General features: G+C 55.2%; 5 protein-coding genes across 5 annotated transcripts; 3 read left to right on the plus strand and 2 right to left on the minus strand.

Moving 5' to 3' along the window:
* The first annotated feature begins 1920 nt into the window (after positions 1 to 1920).
* Positions 1921 to 5308, plus strand: JDV02_001170 (uncharacterized protein). The gene is made up of 3 exons (XM_047982072.1): positions 1921 to 2830; positions 2948 to 3742; positions 3802 to 5308. The coding sequence occupies exons 1-3, from the start codon at positions 2320 to 2322 to the stop codon at positions 4509 to 4511; spliced, it is 2016 nt and encodes a 671-aa protein (XP_047838033.1). The 5' UTR covers positions 1921 to 2319; the 3' UTR covers positions 4512 to 5308.
* On the minus strand, positions 5013 to 5968 carry RRS1 (Rhodanese- sulfurtransferase). Its single transcript, XM_047982073.1, has one exon. It carries the CDS (start codon positions 5890 to 5892, stop codon positions 5296 to 5298), a length of 597 nt encoding a protein of 198 aa, XP_047838034.1. The 5' UTR covers positions 5893 to 5968; the 3' UTR covers positions 5013 to 5295.
* Positions 5969 to 6147: 179 nt separating this feature from the next.
* JDV02_001172 (uncharacterized protein) lies at positions 6148 to 7934 on the plus strand. The gene is made up of 2 exons (XM_047982074.1): positions 6148 to 6889; positions 6948 to 7934. The coding sequence occupies exons 1-2, from the start codon at positions 6283 to 6285 to the stop codon at positions 7727 to 7729; spliced, it is 1389 nt and encodes a 462-aa protein (XP_047838035.1). The 5' UTR covers positions 6148 to 6282; the 3' UTR covers positions 7730 to 7934.
* On the minus strand, positions 7720 to 10827 carry mcm7 (DNA helicase). The gene is made up of 5 exons (XM_047982075.1): positions 10615 to 10827; positions 10298 to 10557; positions 10118 to 10242; positions 8148 to 10068; positions 7720 to 8091 (listed from the first exon to the last, which is right to left on the minus strand). The coding sequence occupies exons 1-5, from the start codon at positions 10661 to 10663 to the stop codon at positions 8008 to 8010; spliced, it is 2439 nt and encodes an 812-aa protein (XP_047838036.1). The 5' UTR covers positions 10664 to 10827; the 3' UTR covers positions 7720 to 8007.
* A 282-nt stretch (positions 10828 to 11109) lies between these two features.
* On the plus strand, positions 11110 to 15048 carry PEX1 (Peroxisome biosynthesis protein pex1). Its single transcript, XM_047982076.1, has 2 exons — positions 11110 to 11350; positions 11408 to 15048. Exons 1-2 carry the CDS (start codon positions 11234 to 11236, stop codon positions 14939 to 14941), a joined length of 3651 nt encoding a protein of 1216 aa, XP_047838037.1. The 5' UTR covers positions 11110 to 11233; the 3' UTR covers positions 14942 to 15048.
* The last annotated feature ends 9 nt before the right edge of the window (positions 15049 to 15057 follow it).

The following is a 15057-nucleotide window of genomic DNA, read 5'->3' on the forward strand; positions in this document are numbered from 1 at the left end:
CTAGTAAGGTACCTTACGAAGTACTGAGGTATGGCAAAGGTGGAAGGTAGGGACGAAATATCTACGTATATACCTACCTAGTATCTACTCGTATGAATAATGCCTCTAGTATACTAGAGAAAGGCCAGTAAATGCCTGCTCAGCAAATCGGAACCCAAGGTATTTCGTACCGTAGTGCTACTACTAGGTACCTCTACGTAAGGTAGTAGGCAAGGTGGAAAGGTGCCTTGAGTACCTCGCAGTTCAGTGCTAATCCAGTACCTGGTTGAATCAGACGCCTAGCCCAGCCCAGGGTCCTACTACTAATGTCGAGATCCTGCTTGCCACGCTCTGATCATGAGCAGGCCAAAGCAGTGCGGGTCTGCATAAGCTTGTCGATGACCGGAGTGGAGATCGCTTTATTCTCATGAGGAGTCGACATTTGCGCTTGAAGGCTTCTACTTCAGCCCGCGATGCCGCGGAACCTTGAAAGTGCCTTGGATAGCACAAGTCCTGGACTTCGTACTCGTACGAGATAAAGCTGGAATGCAGGCGGCGCGTCGGGTGTCGCGGCAGAGTGTCCCGTCTAGACTCGCTGTGCCCATTGCCTGGCTGCTTCGACGACGTTGGCACAGTGCCTGTCGGCGAACATCAGCGCCTTGTGAAGAGAATACTTCAGAATCCCCTATGATGATCAAAGCCAAGTACAGGTAACCTTGTAACTTTCGGGGCAAAGATGTAGACTGAGTCCGGGCACTTCTGGTCCTCCAAGCTCACGAGGCAGGTTTGCGGCTGAGCAACGAGGTTGAAATAGCGCTGAAGCCGACAGGCGACCACGCTCGCGATGTCCATGATCCTGTCGTTTCAAAAGCAGCAGCTCAATTAAAACACGGCGCACGCGCGCCTCCGGTCCCCGGTACTGGGAGCGGGTGTCAATGATGTCCGCCAAGCCGTTGCGCCGAGGGCTGCCAGCGCACCCACCGTGCGTGCGCCCAGCCCACCCCAAGCTTCTCCTCGCCAGCGAAACGCCAAATCTGTCCCGGGCTGCCAGGTACCGCGCCTGGAGACCAGCGATGACGACCCGCGTGGACCGTGGAGCCCCAGGGCAGCCAGTGAACACGCCGCGAACCCCTGAGCAAGGGGTCCACCCCTGCCACCGTGCAAGCCCAACGGCCCCAGCACTTGGTGTGACAGCGCGTTTCAGATCGCTGGAACAGCGGGCGCTGTGCCAGGCCGGAGCACCAAGGCAGGAAGGGCACAAGCGCAAGCAGCGGACGGGCGCAGCGTGCTCGGCAACCCCTCTCAATCGTTTCCGTCGGCGGGCGAGCACGGTGCCACCAGGAGGCGGCGTGAGGAATGGACGGGTTTGACGGGAACAGGAAATTTGGTTGATGCCGTCTCCCTTCGCACTTGCTGCACAATTGCATCCCAGTGACCGTTGCTAGGCATGTTTCATTGCCCGGTGTGCTTCAGTCGAAGTGCCTTTCACCTTGGGAGGTGAGGCTGTGACAGTGGAAGCCGGCAATAGTGCCCTGGTGCTGCCGCCCCTTGCCCAAGGAGCCTAAGCACGCGCCGCGCTTCCCTTAGAGGGCTGGGCGCTTGGGCCATCTCATCCAACAGGCGCCGTCCGCAAAGAAGACGACGTGGACGCTCACCAAAGGGAGGCAGACGAGACAGCGCCCCTTTGCCGGCAGCTATTCGTGTGCTCGAGGGGTTGCCCTTCGTCTCAGCGCCACAGGCCATGCAAACCAGCGCATTGCAAAAGTAGTACTAAGTACTAGCAGTACCAAACTCGCCGCGCACTCTGTACCTCCAACAAAGTCCCTCCGGACCGTCTCGACCACCACCTTCCCCTCCTGACACCCCACCGCCCGGTAATAACTGGCGCTAGCTCAGGTACCTACCTCAAGTGACTTCCCTACTCGGCCACCCAAATCATCATCTCCTCTGGCATGCACTCCGTCGACAACAGCACCAGCCAGGTCCCATCACCATCCCCAACCGACCGCAATCACCGCGGCACCAAGCAGCTTCTGCCTCAACCGCCGCAGTACCAGTCTGCAATCGCGACAGGCCGAGGCGCTTTGCATGCGAACAAGTGTGAGAACGGCGCAGCCACAACTCTTTGATCAATACCGCCAACGACCCACCCCTTAAACACCTCGCGCATTGCTCGACTTCAAGCGCTTCGGTGCTGCCCCGGGTCCGAGTCAGGCCCAGCTGTGGTCAAACCAGGCAAAACACCTCCTGCTACTTTGTTGTAATCCAGGCTGTCGAGTCGAGACTGCCACTTCAGCCCTGCGGCATCGGTCCGCACACCAGCGCCCTGATCCCCTCGAGATGGGACGCAAGCCCACGCCGCAGCCGCTGATGCTGGCAGACTCAAATGCCTTGGAGCATATTGCAAACAGCGGGCCCGCAGCCACTGAGGTGACGACGCAAGGCTTGTCGCCCGCCGACTCCAGGTCCTCGTCCTCGCACCGCTCCTCCCCCCTCACCAGCAGATTTGCCCCTAAGAGGCCGCAAACGGGGAAGCCTGCCCTGCCACCCAGCGACAGCTCGAATCATCAACATCAGTCGCACCACCAGCGATCACAGTCTGCCCGTGACGACCGCCCGCCCGTCTCCGCGACCGGGCCTCCGGCGTCCCACGCCCCTGTCCCCCAGCCAGTGACACGATCCACAGCCTCCGACAGCAAGAAATCGACCAAGAGCGGCTTCTTCCACTTCGCCAAGTCGTCAAAGAGCTCCAATCAGCTACTCAACCTACCGGTGACGCAACCAAATACGGATTCGCGGGATCGGTCTTTGGCGACAGAGGGCGATCAAACGAGCGTTCGTCAAAACGAAGGTGCGTACCAGAATAGAGCAACTCTGCCTTTGTTCAACAACGGAACCTTGCCCAAGCTAGGCCAGGTCGCTCCAGTTCGTCCCCAAAGACAGCCGGCTAACAGTATCAACCGCTTAGCAAACTCTTTTTACGCACAAGGTTCGCTAGAGAAGCCGGCAACACCGCTCCCGTCCCGTTCCGAGCTCTCACTCTCCTCAACGGCAGCCGAGCACGAACCTGCTCCGATACCCTCCCCGGGCAAAAAACCAAAATCCAATCCCTTTGGTATACTCAGCCGCACCAAATCTGCGCGCGAGAACAAGGGCCGCATCAGTCCCCAACCTTCCACCGCCATGCCGCCTGGTGCACCTAGCAGAGCGGATTCTCACGAGGACTCGGCTCCCCTCAGGACCGCACCTGTCACCCAGGATCGAGCATTTCGAGATATGATGAACTCGACCACTAGAAATCGGTCCGAAGACCGGGCTGTTGGGCGGGATGCTGGACAGGGCAAAGACAACAGTCGCGAACGAGACTATCGCCATGTACCACCCTCAACCACACGAGACAACGGGGGCGGGTCAACATTTCTTAGCGGCTTGAGAAATTCTTCAACAAGAGCTGCTGACATGATAAGTAAGGGCTTGTTTGGGAAAAGTTCACGAAGCGGAAGCACCACAGAGAAGGAACCTGTCATTGATGACGAACATTACGTCCTTAAGGTAATAAACCTTCCTTTGGTGGAGCAAACGCGCTTGACACGCATCTCAAAACGGCTGGAAAACTCGAGAGACAAGACGGAGTTTTGGATGCCCGCTTTCCCATGGCGGGCAATCGACTATCTCAACTACAAGGGTTGCGACGTGGAAGGCCTGTACCGAGTTCCCGGGAGCGGTCCACAAATCAAGAAATGGCAGCGGAAGTTTGACGAGCGTATGGATCTACCCCCGGGCATCAAGTCACGTCTGCGTTCTGGCTAACAACTAGGGCAGAATTCGACGTGAACCTGTTCGAAGAAGAGGAATTATACGACATCAATATCATCGGCTCGATGCTCAAAGCCTGGCTGCGGCAACTTCCAGATGAGTTGTTCCCAAAAGAAGCCCAGGAAAGAGTTGCTCGGGAATGTGCCGGCTCGACAGAGGTCCCTCAGCTCCTCATCGATGAACTCTCCAATCTGTCTCCATTCAATTACTACTTGCTATTTGCAATCACATGCCACCTCAGCCTCCTTCTTGCGCATTCGGACAAGAACAAGATGGACTTCAGAAACCTCTGCATCTGTTTTCAGCCATGCATGAAGATTGATGCCTTCTGCTTCAAATTTCTGGTGTGCGATTGGAGAGATTGCTGGAAAGGCTGCAAGAGTGAAGCGAAATACATTGAGCAAGAATACAGGCTTTTCGATCAGCCTCCTCCGCGCGGCCTCTCTGAGCCTCAGCAGCCAGCGCAAAGCGAGGATCTCGACAATCGTCTGCTTTCATCTCCAGACAGCGCTTCGCACTCAACGCATGGGGGCAGGGAGGCGCCAATCCAGTCAAAAGGCCACCGCAACCAATTTTCAAAGTCCAACGTCAGCATCCACTCAAACACTTCCACTATCTCAAATGACAGCCATCGAAGTTACCACGACGGAGCTCAGGTTGCGAGGGATCTGCGACCACTCTCACCAATTCAACCGCTGTCACCCATCGGGTTCTGATTTTTTGAAGAGCACGATGCCTCCACAGGTCACTATCCTCCGCAGGCGGTATGATGGCTTGAGAGGATAACACTGCGCTCTCGTTTGGCGACAATAACTTACGATTTTTGAGGACAAGTCTGTCCTTTGCTGTCAGGACATGCGAGTCTAGAGAGCTTGAGCACTTGGTCACACAGTTCTTATACCTCCCGCAATCATGAGACAGCACTTTCACCAGTCTTCCCGGCAGGCGACGGTCTCATGAGCTGATTTTTTTGTCTTGCGCGTTTCGTTTGTCTTTGCATGCAAGATGCCAGAATTCATACCCTTTCTTTCCTTGGTTCGAGACGGTAAAATACCCGCTTGCATCGAATCTTCAGCGTTGTCCTCCTTCGAAGCTAGTTACGGTTGGGCGCGAGGTGGTAATGAAGCAGACGGTGATGCTTATTAATGCACCACCCTTGGCCCGGGCAGTGTTCAGAGTTTGACTTCTTTTCTGTCTTATGCACGTTGGAGAAAAGCGTCCTTTTTATAACGGAGTCGATGTACAATAACTGAGGTTTTGGCTGAGTTGGAGATGAAGTTTTCGGATGCTTCAGTTTGGAGAGACGTGGACGACTGCAATCAAGGGGATTGACGTCAAGACACGGAGCCCCAAAAGTTGGCAAAATGGATTATGTTGTGTGAGGCCGAACTGTCCCCAGTCCCAAAGTCGTAACTGCCTGGCAACTCCTAACTCCGAGCCACCAATGCCACAGCCGGGGCAAACTGCAAATGGAGTAAAATATAGCCAACAGATTCTGTCTTACCCTTTGATGCCAGACTTGGCCGTAGCATCCCGCTGGTTCTTCCTCATTTTTCTTTCGTTGCGCTTCAGCCTCTCTTTCCTCTCCCTGCGTCCGTCGCCACGGATGCTTGTGCCTTCTTTCCTTTCCGCTTCCTTCTTTGGGTCTACTTCAACGAGCCAGTCGTCTTCGCCCTTCTTATTCAGCGCCTTATAACCCCACTTTCTCTTCCACTCGCCGCTCTCTTCGTCGTAGGCGAGATTCCTGCGCTGTTCTCTAGTCTTGGGCTTGATTCCCTTCTTGGCAGCAAAGCGCTCCCACTTGGTCGGTGGTTTGGCATCTGGAACGGGCTTTTCGCGAGGAAGGCGGGTTGTTGGTGGCGGCAGCGTCAGGAGAACACCATCCTTTGAGGAATTGAGAGGACATGTCGTCAGAAGTTGGTTGATGAGAGATTGGGCGCCATCCCGTGTGATCTCGGCGAGGGAAGATTCAAGAGCGGAGCGATCCAGGGTGACAGTATTAGGATCTTGGGCGAGAAGTAGACCGAGATCAAATGTGTACGGCGTTGGCTTCTCGACTGCCACAGGTAACTTTGGTTTCGATACGGGCGCTGCCATTGTTTCAGCAATGCGGCTTCGGAAGCTTGGTGAATTGCCTTGTATGGTAAGAGTAAAGGACGCTCAACAATCAAAGGTAGCAGCAGACAACTGTGTTGGAGTGGACTTTATTGCTGGCTTTTTTTTTAGGCCGATAAGGAATATCGGATCTAGCGGCGATAAATAATCCGATGCCTGATGGATTGATGGGCGCTAACTGTGGGGGCCCCCTGGGCCGTCCGCGCGCGTCGCTGGAGATTTTCTTCCACGCCCTCTCGAGTCTCTTGCGCTTCGAATAAAGAATCAAGCTCCGGCAGGTGGCCCAATTGGCCTTCTTACGGCCACTTGGCTAACCATCCTCATTGTCTCCCAATACCCCCAACTGCAGACGTTGATCTGCTGAATAACAAAATGGCGTCCGCAAACGCTCTGCGGAGCCTCGTCCGGCCTTCGATCCCCGTCTCGCGTCGAATCTACCCCATCGTGCTCGCCGGTGCTTCGTTCTCAACCGGCTCTACGCTTTCCGCCGCGGCCCCGCCACCGATCAAAAACCGGCGGGATTTGCCCAAGAAGACGAAGAAGACGTACAAGAAAAATGCCAACATCGTGGCCGTCAAAAAGCCCAATCCCGGCGAGCGCAGGGCGTTTCGGAAGCGGATCCAGCTCAGCAACAATAGTGCCTTGCCCGTGCAAGGACTTGACGAGCTGAGCGCAGAGACCATGGTAGAAGACGCGAGCAAAGGCAAGATATTTGCCATACCAGATCAGGTGGTAGACCAGCTGAGAACGCTTGAAGCGTTCAAAACAACGCAGACATGGAATTTATTTCGGCGCCCTCATTTCTTGGTGCGCCAGGAGACGGTTGAGTTGATGAGCAGATTGCGAGACTCGAAAACGAACAAGGAGGCGCTCAAGTGCGTTCTGACCGGGAGTCGACTATCGGGCAAGAGCATGGCCATACTGCAGGCCATGTCCCACGCCCTCTTAGATGGCTGGGTGGTCATTCACATTCCAGAAGGTAGGCCGACCGTCTTGGCTGGACTCATATCGAATACGTAGCTCACAGTTGTCACAAGGCCAAGATCTCACGAACGGCAATACCGAATATTCTCCTATCGCGGACACGACTGACCCGATGCAGTTCGCACAACCGGTATACTGTTTCAAACTTCTGCAGAACATCTACAAGGCCAACAAGCCCGTCCTTGAGCAGTTTCAGCTGCAAAAGGATTGGTCGAAATTGACCAACCTGAAGCGAGGTGCGACACTTGCCGATCTCGCTCTCAGCGCCAAGGAGAGCGAGTACGCCTGGCCCACCATTCACGCGCTGTGGACGGAGTTGACCTTGCCCGGCCGGCCCCCTGTTCTGTTCACACTCGACGGGCTTGCACATATCAACAAAATTAGCGACTATCGTGATCCATCGTTTAACGAGGTTCACGCTCATGACCTGGTGCTTGTGCGGATGTTCGTCGATGCACTGTCAGGCAAGACGGAGCTTCCCAACGGTGGAGCCATTATTGCAGCCACGTCTGAAAACAACTCCCAACACCATCCATCGCAGGAACTTGTTCTGTCTCAATTGGAGGCTGGGCAAGCCAGCAAGGAAATACCCAAGCCCAACCCTTACGAGCGGAAGTATGATGAGCGGGTGTATGACGCCTTGAAAAACAGCTTTGTCATGCGGCTCGAGGGTGTTTCGAAAGAGGAAGCTAGAGCACTCATGGAGTACTGGGGGGCGAGTGGTCTGGTGCGAGACGTGCTCAACGCGCGGACTGTCTCCCAGAAATGGGCCTTGGGCGGTCACGGCAACGTTGGCGAGATGGAAAGGGTGGCGCTCATGACAATGCGCATGTAAACTTACTGTAGAGCCTGTATCACTATCGTGTACCACGTGTATGGAGAATGGGACACATGTAACTGCTTCCTATGCCCAACCTCGTCTGGTGAGCAGACAGAAAGCGAATCGTACCGTTATCAAAATGGTAGCAGTGACGAAGAACATGGTAGCATTGGACTCTCCCGTGGCAAATATGACCTAAACAAACACCCCGTTGCCTGAGTCTCCCTACATAGTTGCAATACCCTTGGACGCCATCCTGCCCGCGTGATTCAGTAGCTAACATCCCTCGTGCCCTACTCGTCCATATCGTCCTCTTGGTCTTCGTTGCCAGCCGTGACGAACACCAGTCTCGAGCCGTTTCCAGCGGTTTGCCACACCTGTGATGAATTGTTACCTGACTGGTCGTGTTGGGGTTTCGAGGGAAGGGGCTTACATCTAGTGTGGTATACTCTTCAAGGGCGCTCAACCACTGATCCTCAGTGTACCCCTTGGCAATAACACGCTCCTTGACCTTTCGCATGCTTAATTCCACGCCCAGATCCTCCTCCTCGTCCGCATCGTCGGCTCGGCAAGCACCCGAATCAGCCAGAGCCTTCACAAGGTTGTAGATCCTGCTGCTGGCGTTGAGGCCCCGGCGACCGGTGCCAACCTCGGCGTTCAGACTCTCTTTGCTAGCCTCAACCAGCCGCAGCGCCTCGTCAACGTCGTCTTGCGAGACTTGATTGCTGAAACGAAGGCGGGCAAGCGCCTGGGCGAGGCGGACTACTCCCAGAAGAGTACGGGGAGTGGTATGCGTGAATTGTTTACCCTTTTGCTCGGCCCGCTTCTGTTGATCCCGCAGACGAACATATGTCTTGATCATGTAATCTGAAACCGACTCGGGAACCACAGGTCGGTAAGTTCGAGCTTGAGCCACGTACGAGCGAACCTCATGGGGGCTGAAGACAACGTTGTCCGTGCCGATATCCGGGTGACGGCTGTTCATGTGCACGAATGCTACATGTTTGGCGAGCTGCTCGTCGGACTCACGCGAAGGAGTGTCGAGGAGGAGGAAGAGAACATCAAAGCGGGAGAGAAGGGCTGCGGGGAGGTTGATGTTCTCAACGGGAGAAATGCGGGGGTTGTATCGGCCGTAGATAGGGTTGGCCGCGGCAAGGATAGATGTTCGGGCATTGAGCGTGGTGGAAATGCCGGCTTTAGAAATCGATATCGTCTGCTGCTCCATGACTTCGTGGATGGCCGTCCTGTCATTGTCATCCATCTTGTCGAATTCGTCAATGCAGCAGATACCGTTGTCAGCCAGAACCAAGGCACCACCTTCAAGGACCATCTCATCCGTCACAGGGTCACGCATGACCGCAGCAGTGAGACCGACTCCACTGCTGCCGCGGCCAGATGTATACACACCGCGAGGGGCGACCTTGGAAATGTACTTCAGCAGCTGTGACTTGGCAACACCAGGGTCGCCCATCAAGCAGATGTTGATGTCTCCACGGATCTTCATGCCGTCACCCATCTCTTTGCTGACACCGCCAATGAGAAGCAGCAAGAGAGCCTTCTTGACGTCCAGGTGGCCATAGATCTCCGGGGCTATAGACTTGGCAAGGAGCTCGTATACCTGTCCCGTCTGTCTATATTTTTCGATTCGTCGAACCAGGCGGGGGTCAATGATCATTTCACTATACGCCTTCTTGTGCTGATGAATGTGATGCGCCTCCAAGTATGTGTCGGTCAGTAAGCCAGCCTTCATGGCTTTGAAGCCAGTGTATGGCGTGGGCAAGAAAATTCCCGAGATATCGACTACATCGCCCGGATTGATCTTGCGGACGAGGCTGCCATAGCACAGGACGGTGAGAGACCGCGGGATCTGCCCGATGGGAACTTGCTCCGCCATCTCTTGGACCTTCACCTCCTGAAATGGTAGAAATTTAGACGCTCGCGTCGACGGGTTCAGCTGGCCCTTGGACTGATTTTGTTTGCAGTCCTCTGATGGGCACATGGTCAACGGACCATATTGCTTCTCGTTGACCGGTTGGAAGATTTCACAACCACATCTATCGCAAGTATATGCGCTCACTTGTACAATGGGCTTGACGTCCGTGACTCTGGTCGCGATGGCGCGGATAGTAATGAGGTTTCCGAGATGGTCGCCACGAACCTGTCGAACGGCCAGCGCCTTGGCGGGGTTGTCGGTAGTGCCCGATCTGGGCTTGAAGACGAGGGTGTATCGTCTGACAAGCTCCGCGGGAAACTTGTCTTCTTCCACGGTTGGATCGCGCTCCGCAGCCTCCTGAAGCTCGCGGTTTCGGGCTTGGCGTCGTGACATGAGGACATCGAGGACGTCATCCTTGAAGCTGGTCGAGGTCAGCTCGAGATTCGACGGTTGAGATGGACCTGTCTCACCTGACATCTGTGCTTGGTGGCGGCAGACTGTTGTCCACTGCTCGCGACAAGATCTCGACGTAGTGTTTGGTGTTCAACTCGATAGAGTCAACGAGCCTCAGGCTCTCATCCATCGAATCTTCCCACTGCGTATCGATTAGCGGTTAATCGCATTCTACTGGGCCTTGGTAGTCCCCTTACTGCGTGAAGATCGTCTAGGTCTATCGTTATCTCGTCCAATGTGCGGTCGGCTAGCTGCTGCAAGATTTCCTTGTACTTGTGCTGTGGCGTCCTTCGACGCTCTTTTTCCCGTTGGCCGCGGGTAATGGCTTCGTCGTCATCGTCCATGAAGTCGTACTCGTCACTGAGATCATCCTCGTCGATGGTTATATTGCCCATCGCGGTCGCGATTGTGTGTTCAGGTGACGTTTTGAACCCCGTGAGGAACTCCTCGAAGGCCTCTGGACTCGATTTAGCAAGCGATTCAAAGCGTCATGACCAAAAGAGGGCGAGCTGACTCTGCTGGGTGTCATAATTGACAGGGGCTTTAAATTCGCGAAGCGCCATCCTGATCAGTCGTCGTGGGAAATTTCCGCAAGTCTTTTAGGTGCGTGCGACTTCGCGGGATGAAGGGAAAAGGTTGGCGCACGCTTCGCAAAGTCGGTTGTCGCGAAGGAAGTCTTGAGAGTCGGCGACAGGGCAGCTGCGCAAATTGGTGGGCTGGGAACGGCTGCAGGGGTGTTAAGACCCAGACAGGCGGCACCTTGACGAATGCCCTGGACGCGACTTTTCGCGTCGCGCGTCTGCACCGCCACGAGCCGTAAAGTGGTTTGCGCGCCACAATGGCGCCGAAGGTCCTGCAGCTACGGATCGGCGGGGTTGAGGGGGCGGAAGTATGCAACCGTCAATGCTCCCTTGGCTCCTTCCCCGGCGCCCCACCGCGCGGTCGGCACGTGTGACTTACCTCGGTCTGGGGCGGGAGCACTTGGTCTTGGACTCGCATCGAGCTGCAACCATCGCTCTCAGTCCCCCCCATCTTCACGACCAGCAACGACGCTCGACACAGGCGCTGTGTTGCTACATCATTACAAGCTTATTTCGATGGACTCTAATCGACGACTCTTCTAGGAGCTCGCAATGGCTCCTCGAAAGAACGTGCAGTCCACCGCGGCCGAGCTCTCGCTCGTCCACCTGAAGAGCTGCCTCGTCAACCTCCCTCCATCCTTAGTGTCGCTTTTGGTCAACGTCAATACGGTATGCAAGGTCGCCCCTTGCCAAACAGTCTGCGCTCGTGTCTGACCTGCTCTGCAGCCTGTCCAGAATGTCGTTGTCGAACTTAGCTTTCGGCCCTCGCCGACAGCCGGGGCGTCAGGCTCTGCAGCTCCGCAATCAGTCTTTGTGGGCTGGACAGGCATGCCCAGCAAGCGAAGAACGGCGCAACTTGTCGGCCGAGACGGTCTAACTGGCTCAAGGGGCTCGTCTCGGGACCAGGAGATCCAGATGATCGAGCTTGATGCAACATTGGCCAGCGCTTTGGGTCTGTCCGAGGGCCACAAGGTCACCGCGACCGTACATGTCGACCCTCCAGTTGCGCACACGATAAACATCGAACCCTTGACACCAGAGGACTGGGAGATTATCGAGTTGCATGCAACATTCCTCGAGCTCAACCTGCAGTCACAAGTCCGAGCACTGCCGAACCCGGCGTACATGCTGAACAGCAGCACACCAGTGCCTCCCCATCTGCTCACCCTTCACTTGTCCCCGACCTCTACTGCGAACATCAAAGTCGTATCGCTCGACCCCGCGCCACCAACAAACGTTCCATTTGTTAAGCTCTCACCAAATGCCGAGGTCATCGTTGCCCCGAAGATCAGGCCGAACAGCTCTCAAAGCACTGGCGATCATCGCAGTGTAGCGAGCACATCAAAGTCGAGGCGTAGCGGCGCAAGCACCGTCCGAAGGCGAAGTGCGAGGGAAGAGCCGCGGCCGACAATATTCCTTCGAGCCATAGACAAGGCTGCCTGCAAAGAGTGGTTTGATGAAGGGCCAACATGCACTGACCTCAGTGTTTGGATCGATCGCGACACCCTGCTCTCCAACTCGTTCCGAGGCATAAGTTACGCAGTTGTCGATGTCATAAAACCCGCCGGTTTGCAGAAGCCGCAGCCAGAGGACAGCTCCACACCAGCGACTAGTCTCGCCACCACCAAGGTGGTGGCAACCATACAGCCATGGGACGACCCCCCTAATGGTCAAATCGCTGCCCTTTCTTCGCCTCTATGTGCAGCACTGGGCTGCAGCGGCATTGTTGGTGGCGTTGTCAAGATCCAAGCGGCACCACAACAGCTGCAACGGGGCAACGTACAGCAAATCAAGGTCTTCCCTTTTGCATCTAGCTCACAGTCGACCACGGGCCTGAAGTTTGGCAGCGAGACAAAGGCCGAGAAGGAGGAGTCCACGAAACGTTTCAGGCATATGTATGGCGGGCCTAAGGGCCTTAATGGTTTGCTCCATGGCCCTATGACGGATGGCATAGTCGTTGGACTCTATGATGGGCTAGAAGCTCCACAAGGCTGGGAAGGCGGTATTGTCAGATTTGAGTACAGCGCCGACTTCGCGTCACAGGAAAAACCAAAAGGGGCGACGTTCTGGATAACGAACGTGGATTCCAAGATTCCAATCGAGTTCCAGCAACCCCAACCTCGACCATCTTGGATGGCTGATCGCGATGAACACGACCTGCAGCCAACGCACGACTCTCTACTCGTTGGCATTGATTCGCTGCTCTCAAACCTTCAATCCCATCTCACGCACATCTCCTCCGTTCTCCTGACTGGCACGATGGGTTCCGGCAAGACCAGTGTCGCAAAACATCTGGCGGAGAAGCTACGCCGAGAAGGGCTCTTCTATACTATCTACTACCCCTGCCGGAAATTGGTCAACGATGAAACCAGGATATCGACGATCAAAGAAACCCTCAATCGCGTTTTTATGTTAGCGAGCTGGGGCACGAGGCTTGGTGGCAAAGCCCTCGTGGTCCTTGACGATCTCGATCGACTATGCCCGGTGGAAACAGAGCTTCAGGTCGGCAACGATAACGGTCGGAGTCGACAAATCAGCGAGGCGATCCGCTCCATAGTTCGCCAGTACTGCACAAGGGACAGCAACGTTGTCCTGCTCGCTACCGCTGAGGGAAAAGATTCTATGAACAACGTCGTGGTTAGTGGCCATGTTGTGAGAGAGATCATCGAGCTCAAGGCACCCGACAAGGAAGCAAGGCGAAGAGTCATGGAATCCATCGCTAGAGAGGGCGCTGTGATCATAGAAGATGCCAATGATGCCGCAAGCGATCACAGTCGGCCGCCGACGTCGAACGGAAGTGCGCTTGCTGATGACAGCGATACCTGGATGCATGGTTCAGATCGGCAGCAGGCGGACAGCACGGGTAGTGGCTTCGTTCTCGATGCGAGTCTCGACTTTCTGGACATTGCAGGATTAACTGACGGCTACATGTCTGGCGATCTGACAGTGCTTGTATCGAGGGCTAGGAATGAAGCCATTATTCGCTCCATCAACGATTCTCCATCAGATACCCAAGGGCCCGTCCGTCTCACTAGAAAGGACTTCGACAAAGCACTTAAAGGTTTCACGCCGGCATCTCTTCGAAATGTCCCCTTGCAGAGTTCTACAACCACATTCAAATCAATTGGGGGCTTACAGGAGACGCGAAAAGTTCTGCTCGAGACTCTCGAGTACCCGACCAAGTATGCCCCTATTTTCGCGCAATGCCCTCTGCGCTTGCGTTCCGGTCTATTACTGTACGGCTACCCCGGATGCGGCAAGACTCTACTCGCCAGTGCTGTCGCTGGCGAGTGCGGCCTCAACTTCATCAGCGTCAAGGGACCTGAAATTCTGAACAAATATATCGGCGCCTCGGAAAAGAGTGTCAGAGACTTGTTTGACCGAGCACAGGCAGCAAAGCCTTGCATCCTCTTCTTCGATGAGTTCGACTCCATCGCACCTAAGAGAGGCCACGACAGCACGGGAGTGACGGATAGAGTGGTGAACCAACTTCTCACCCAGATGGATGGTGCTGAGGGGCTTTCGGGTGTCTACGTTCTAGCCGCGACGTCTCGTCCTGACCTCATTGACCCTGCGCTGCTTCGACCCGGTCGCTTGGATAAATCTTTACTTTGCGACATGCCTGCGGAGGAGGACCGTCTTGACATCATCAAGTCTCTATTTCAGAAAGTCAGACTATCTGTCGAGCTCACCGAGTCGGACGATGCGCTCAGGGAAGTGGCCCGTCGGACAGATGGGTTTTCCGGTGCCGACCTCCAAGCGCTGGTCTCTAACGCACAACTGGAAGCCATTCACGATGTGCTAGATGTCAGCGCACCTCATCAGGGCTCTGATAACCGTTCCGAAGCCAAAACGCACACGCCCAGCTTTGTTCAGTTCCGGTACGGCTCGGAACATGGGAATTCCAAGTCGAATGGATTCGTCCCGCAGAGCAAATCTGCCGCACTCATTGAAAATGCCGCCATTATGTCGAAGCTGGAGCAGATTAAACTTGCCCGTAAAAAGGCGAAGGAGGCGCGTAAAGGCTTCCTTCACAACGGACATCCCGATGTTGAGACAAAAGAAGAAACGCAGCATAGGGACGTTGTCATCGAATGGCCGCATCTGGTCAAGGCACTCGACAGCACAAGAGCCAGTATCAGTTCAGAGGAAAAGGCTCGGCTACACCGGATCTATCGAGAGTTCGTTGTAGGCAGGAGCGGGCAGATGAAGGATGGCCAAGGGAGCATGGAAATTGGCGGGAGAAGCACCCTAATGTAGTCACACTCTACATCTTTTTGCATATAGAATGCCCGTGGCGGTTTCAGGTGTATTGAGAGCTGTGTATACCATTTGTTGCATGCTGTACTGCAAACCAAAGAGCAGAGATCTCGGAC

The sequence above is a fragment of the Purpureocillium takamizusanense genome, chromosome 1, assembly GCF_022605165.1.
Source record: "Purpureocillium takamizusanense chromosome 1, complete sequence".
Taxonomy (NCBI): domain Eukaryota; kingdom Fungi; phylum Ascomycota; class Sordariomycetes; order Hypocreales; family Ophiocordycipitaceae; genus Purpureocillium; species Purpureocillium takamizusanense.

Coding starts and splice junctions, on each gene's coding strand:
- JDV02_001172 (XM_047982074.1), top strand. CDS start 6,283: ATGGCGTCCGCAAACGCTCTGCGGAGCCTCGTCCGGCCTTCGATCCCC. Junction 6,890..6,947: donor GGTCATTCACATTCCAGAAG/GTAGGCCGACCG, acceptor AGTTGTCACAAG/GCCAAGATCTCACGAACGGC.
- mcm7 (XM_047982075.1), bottom strand. CDS start 10,663: ATGGCGCTTCGCGAATTTAAAGCCCCTGTCAATTATGACACCCAGCAG. Junction 10,558..10,614: donor CAATTATGACACCCAGCAGA/GTCAGCTCGCCC, acceptor AATCGAGTCCAG/AGGCCTTCGAGGAGTTCCTC. Junction 10,243..10,297: donor ACCTAGACGATCTTCACGCA/GTAAGGGGACTA, acceptor ATCGATACGCAG/TGGGAAGATTCGATGGATGA.
- JDV02_001170 (XM_047982072.1), top strand. CDS start 2,320: ATGGGACGCAAGCCCACGCCGCAGCCGCTGATGCTGGCAGACTCAAAT. Junction 2,831..2,947: donor GAGCGTTCGTCAAAACGAAG/GTGCGTACCAGA, acceptor TCAACCGCTTAG/CAAACTCTTTTTACGCACAA. Junction 3,743..3,801: donor GCAGCGGAAGTTTGACGAGC/GTATGGATCTAC, acceptor CAACTAGGGCAG/AATTCGACGTGAACCTGTTC.
- RRS1 (XM_047982073.1), bottom strand. CDS start 5,892: ATGGCAGCGCCCGTATCGAAACCAAAGTTACCTGTGGCAGTCGAGAAG.
- PEX1 (XM_047982076.1), top strand. CDS start 11,234: ATGGCTCCTCGAAAGAACGTGCAGTCCACCGCGGCCGAGCTCTCGCTC. Junction 11,351..11,407: donor TTTTGGTCAACGTCAATACG/GTATGCAAGGTC, acceptor CCTGCTCTGCAG/CCTGTCCAGAATGTCGTTGT.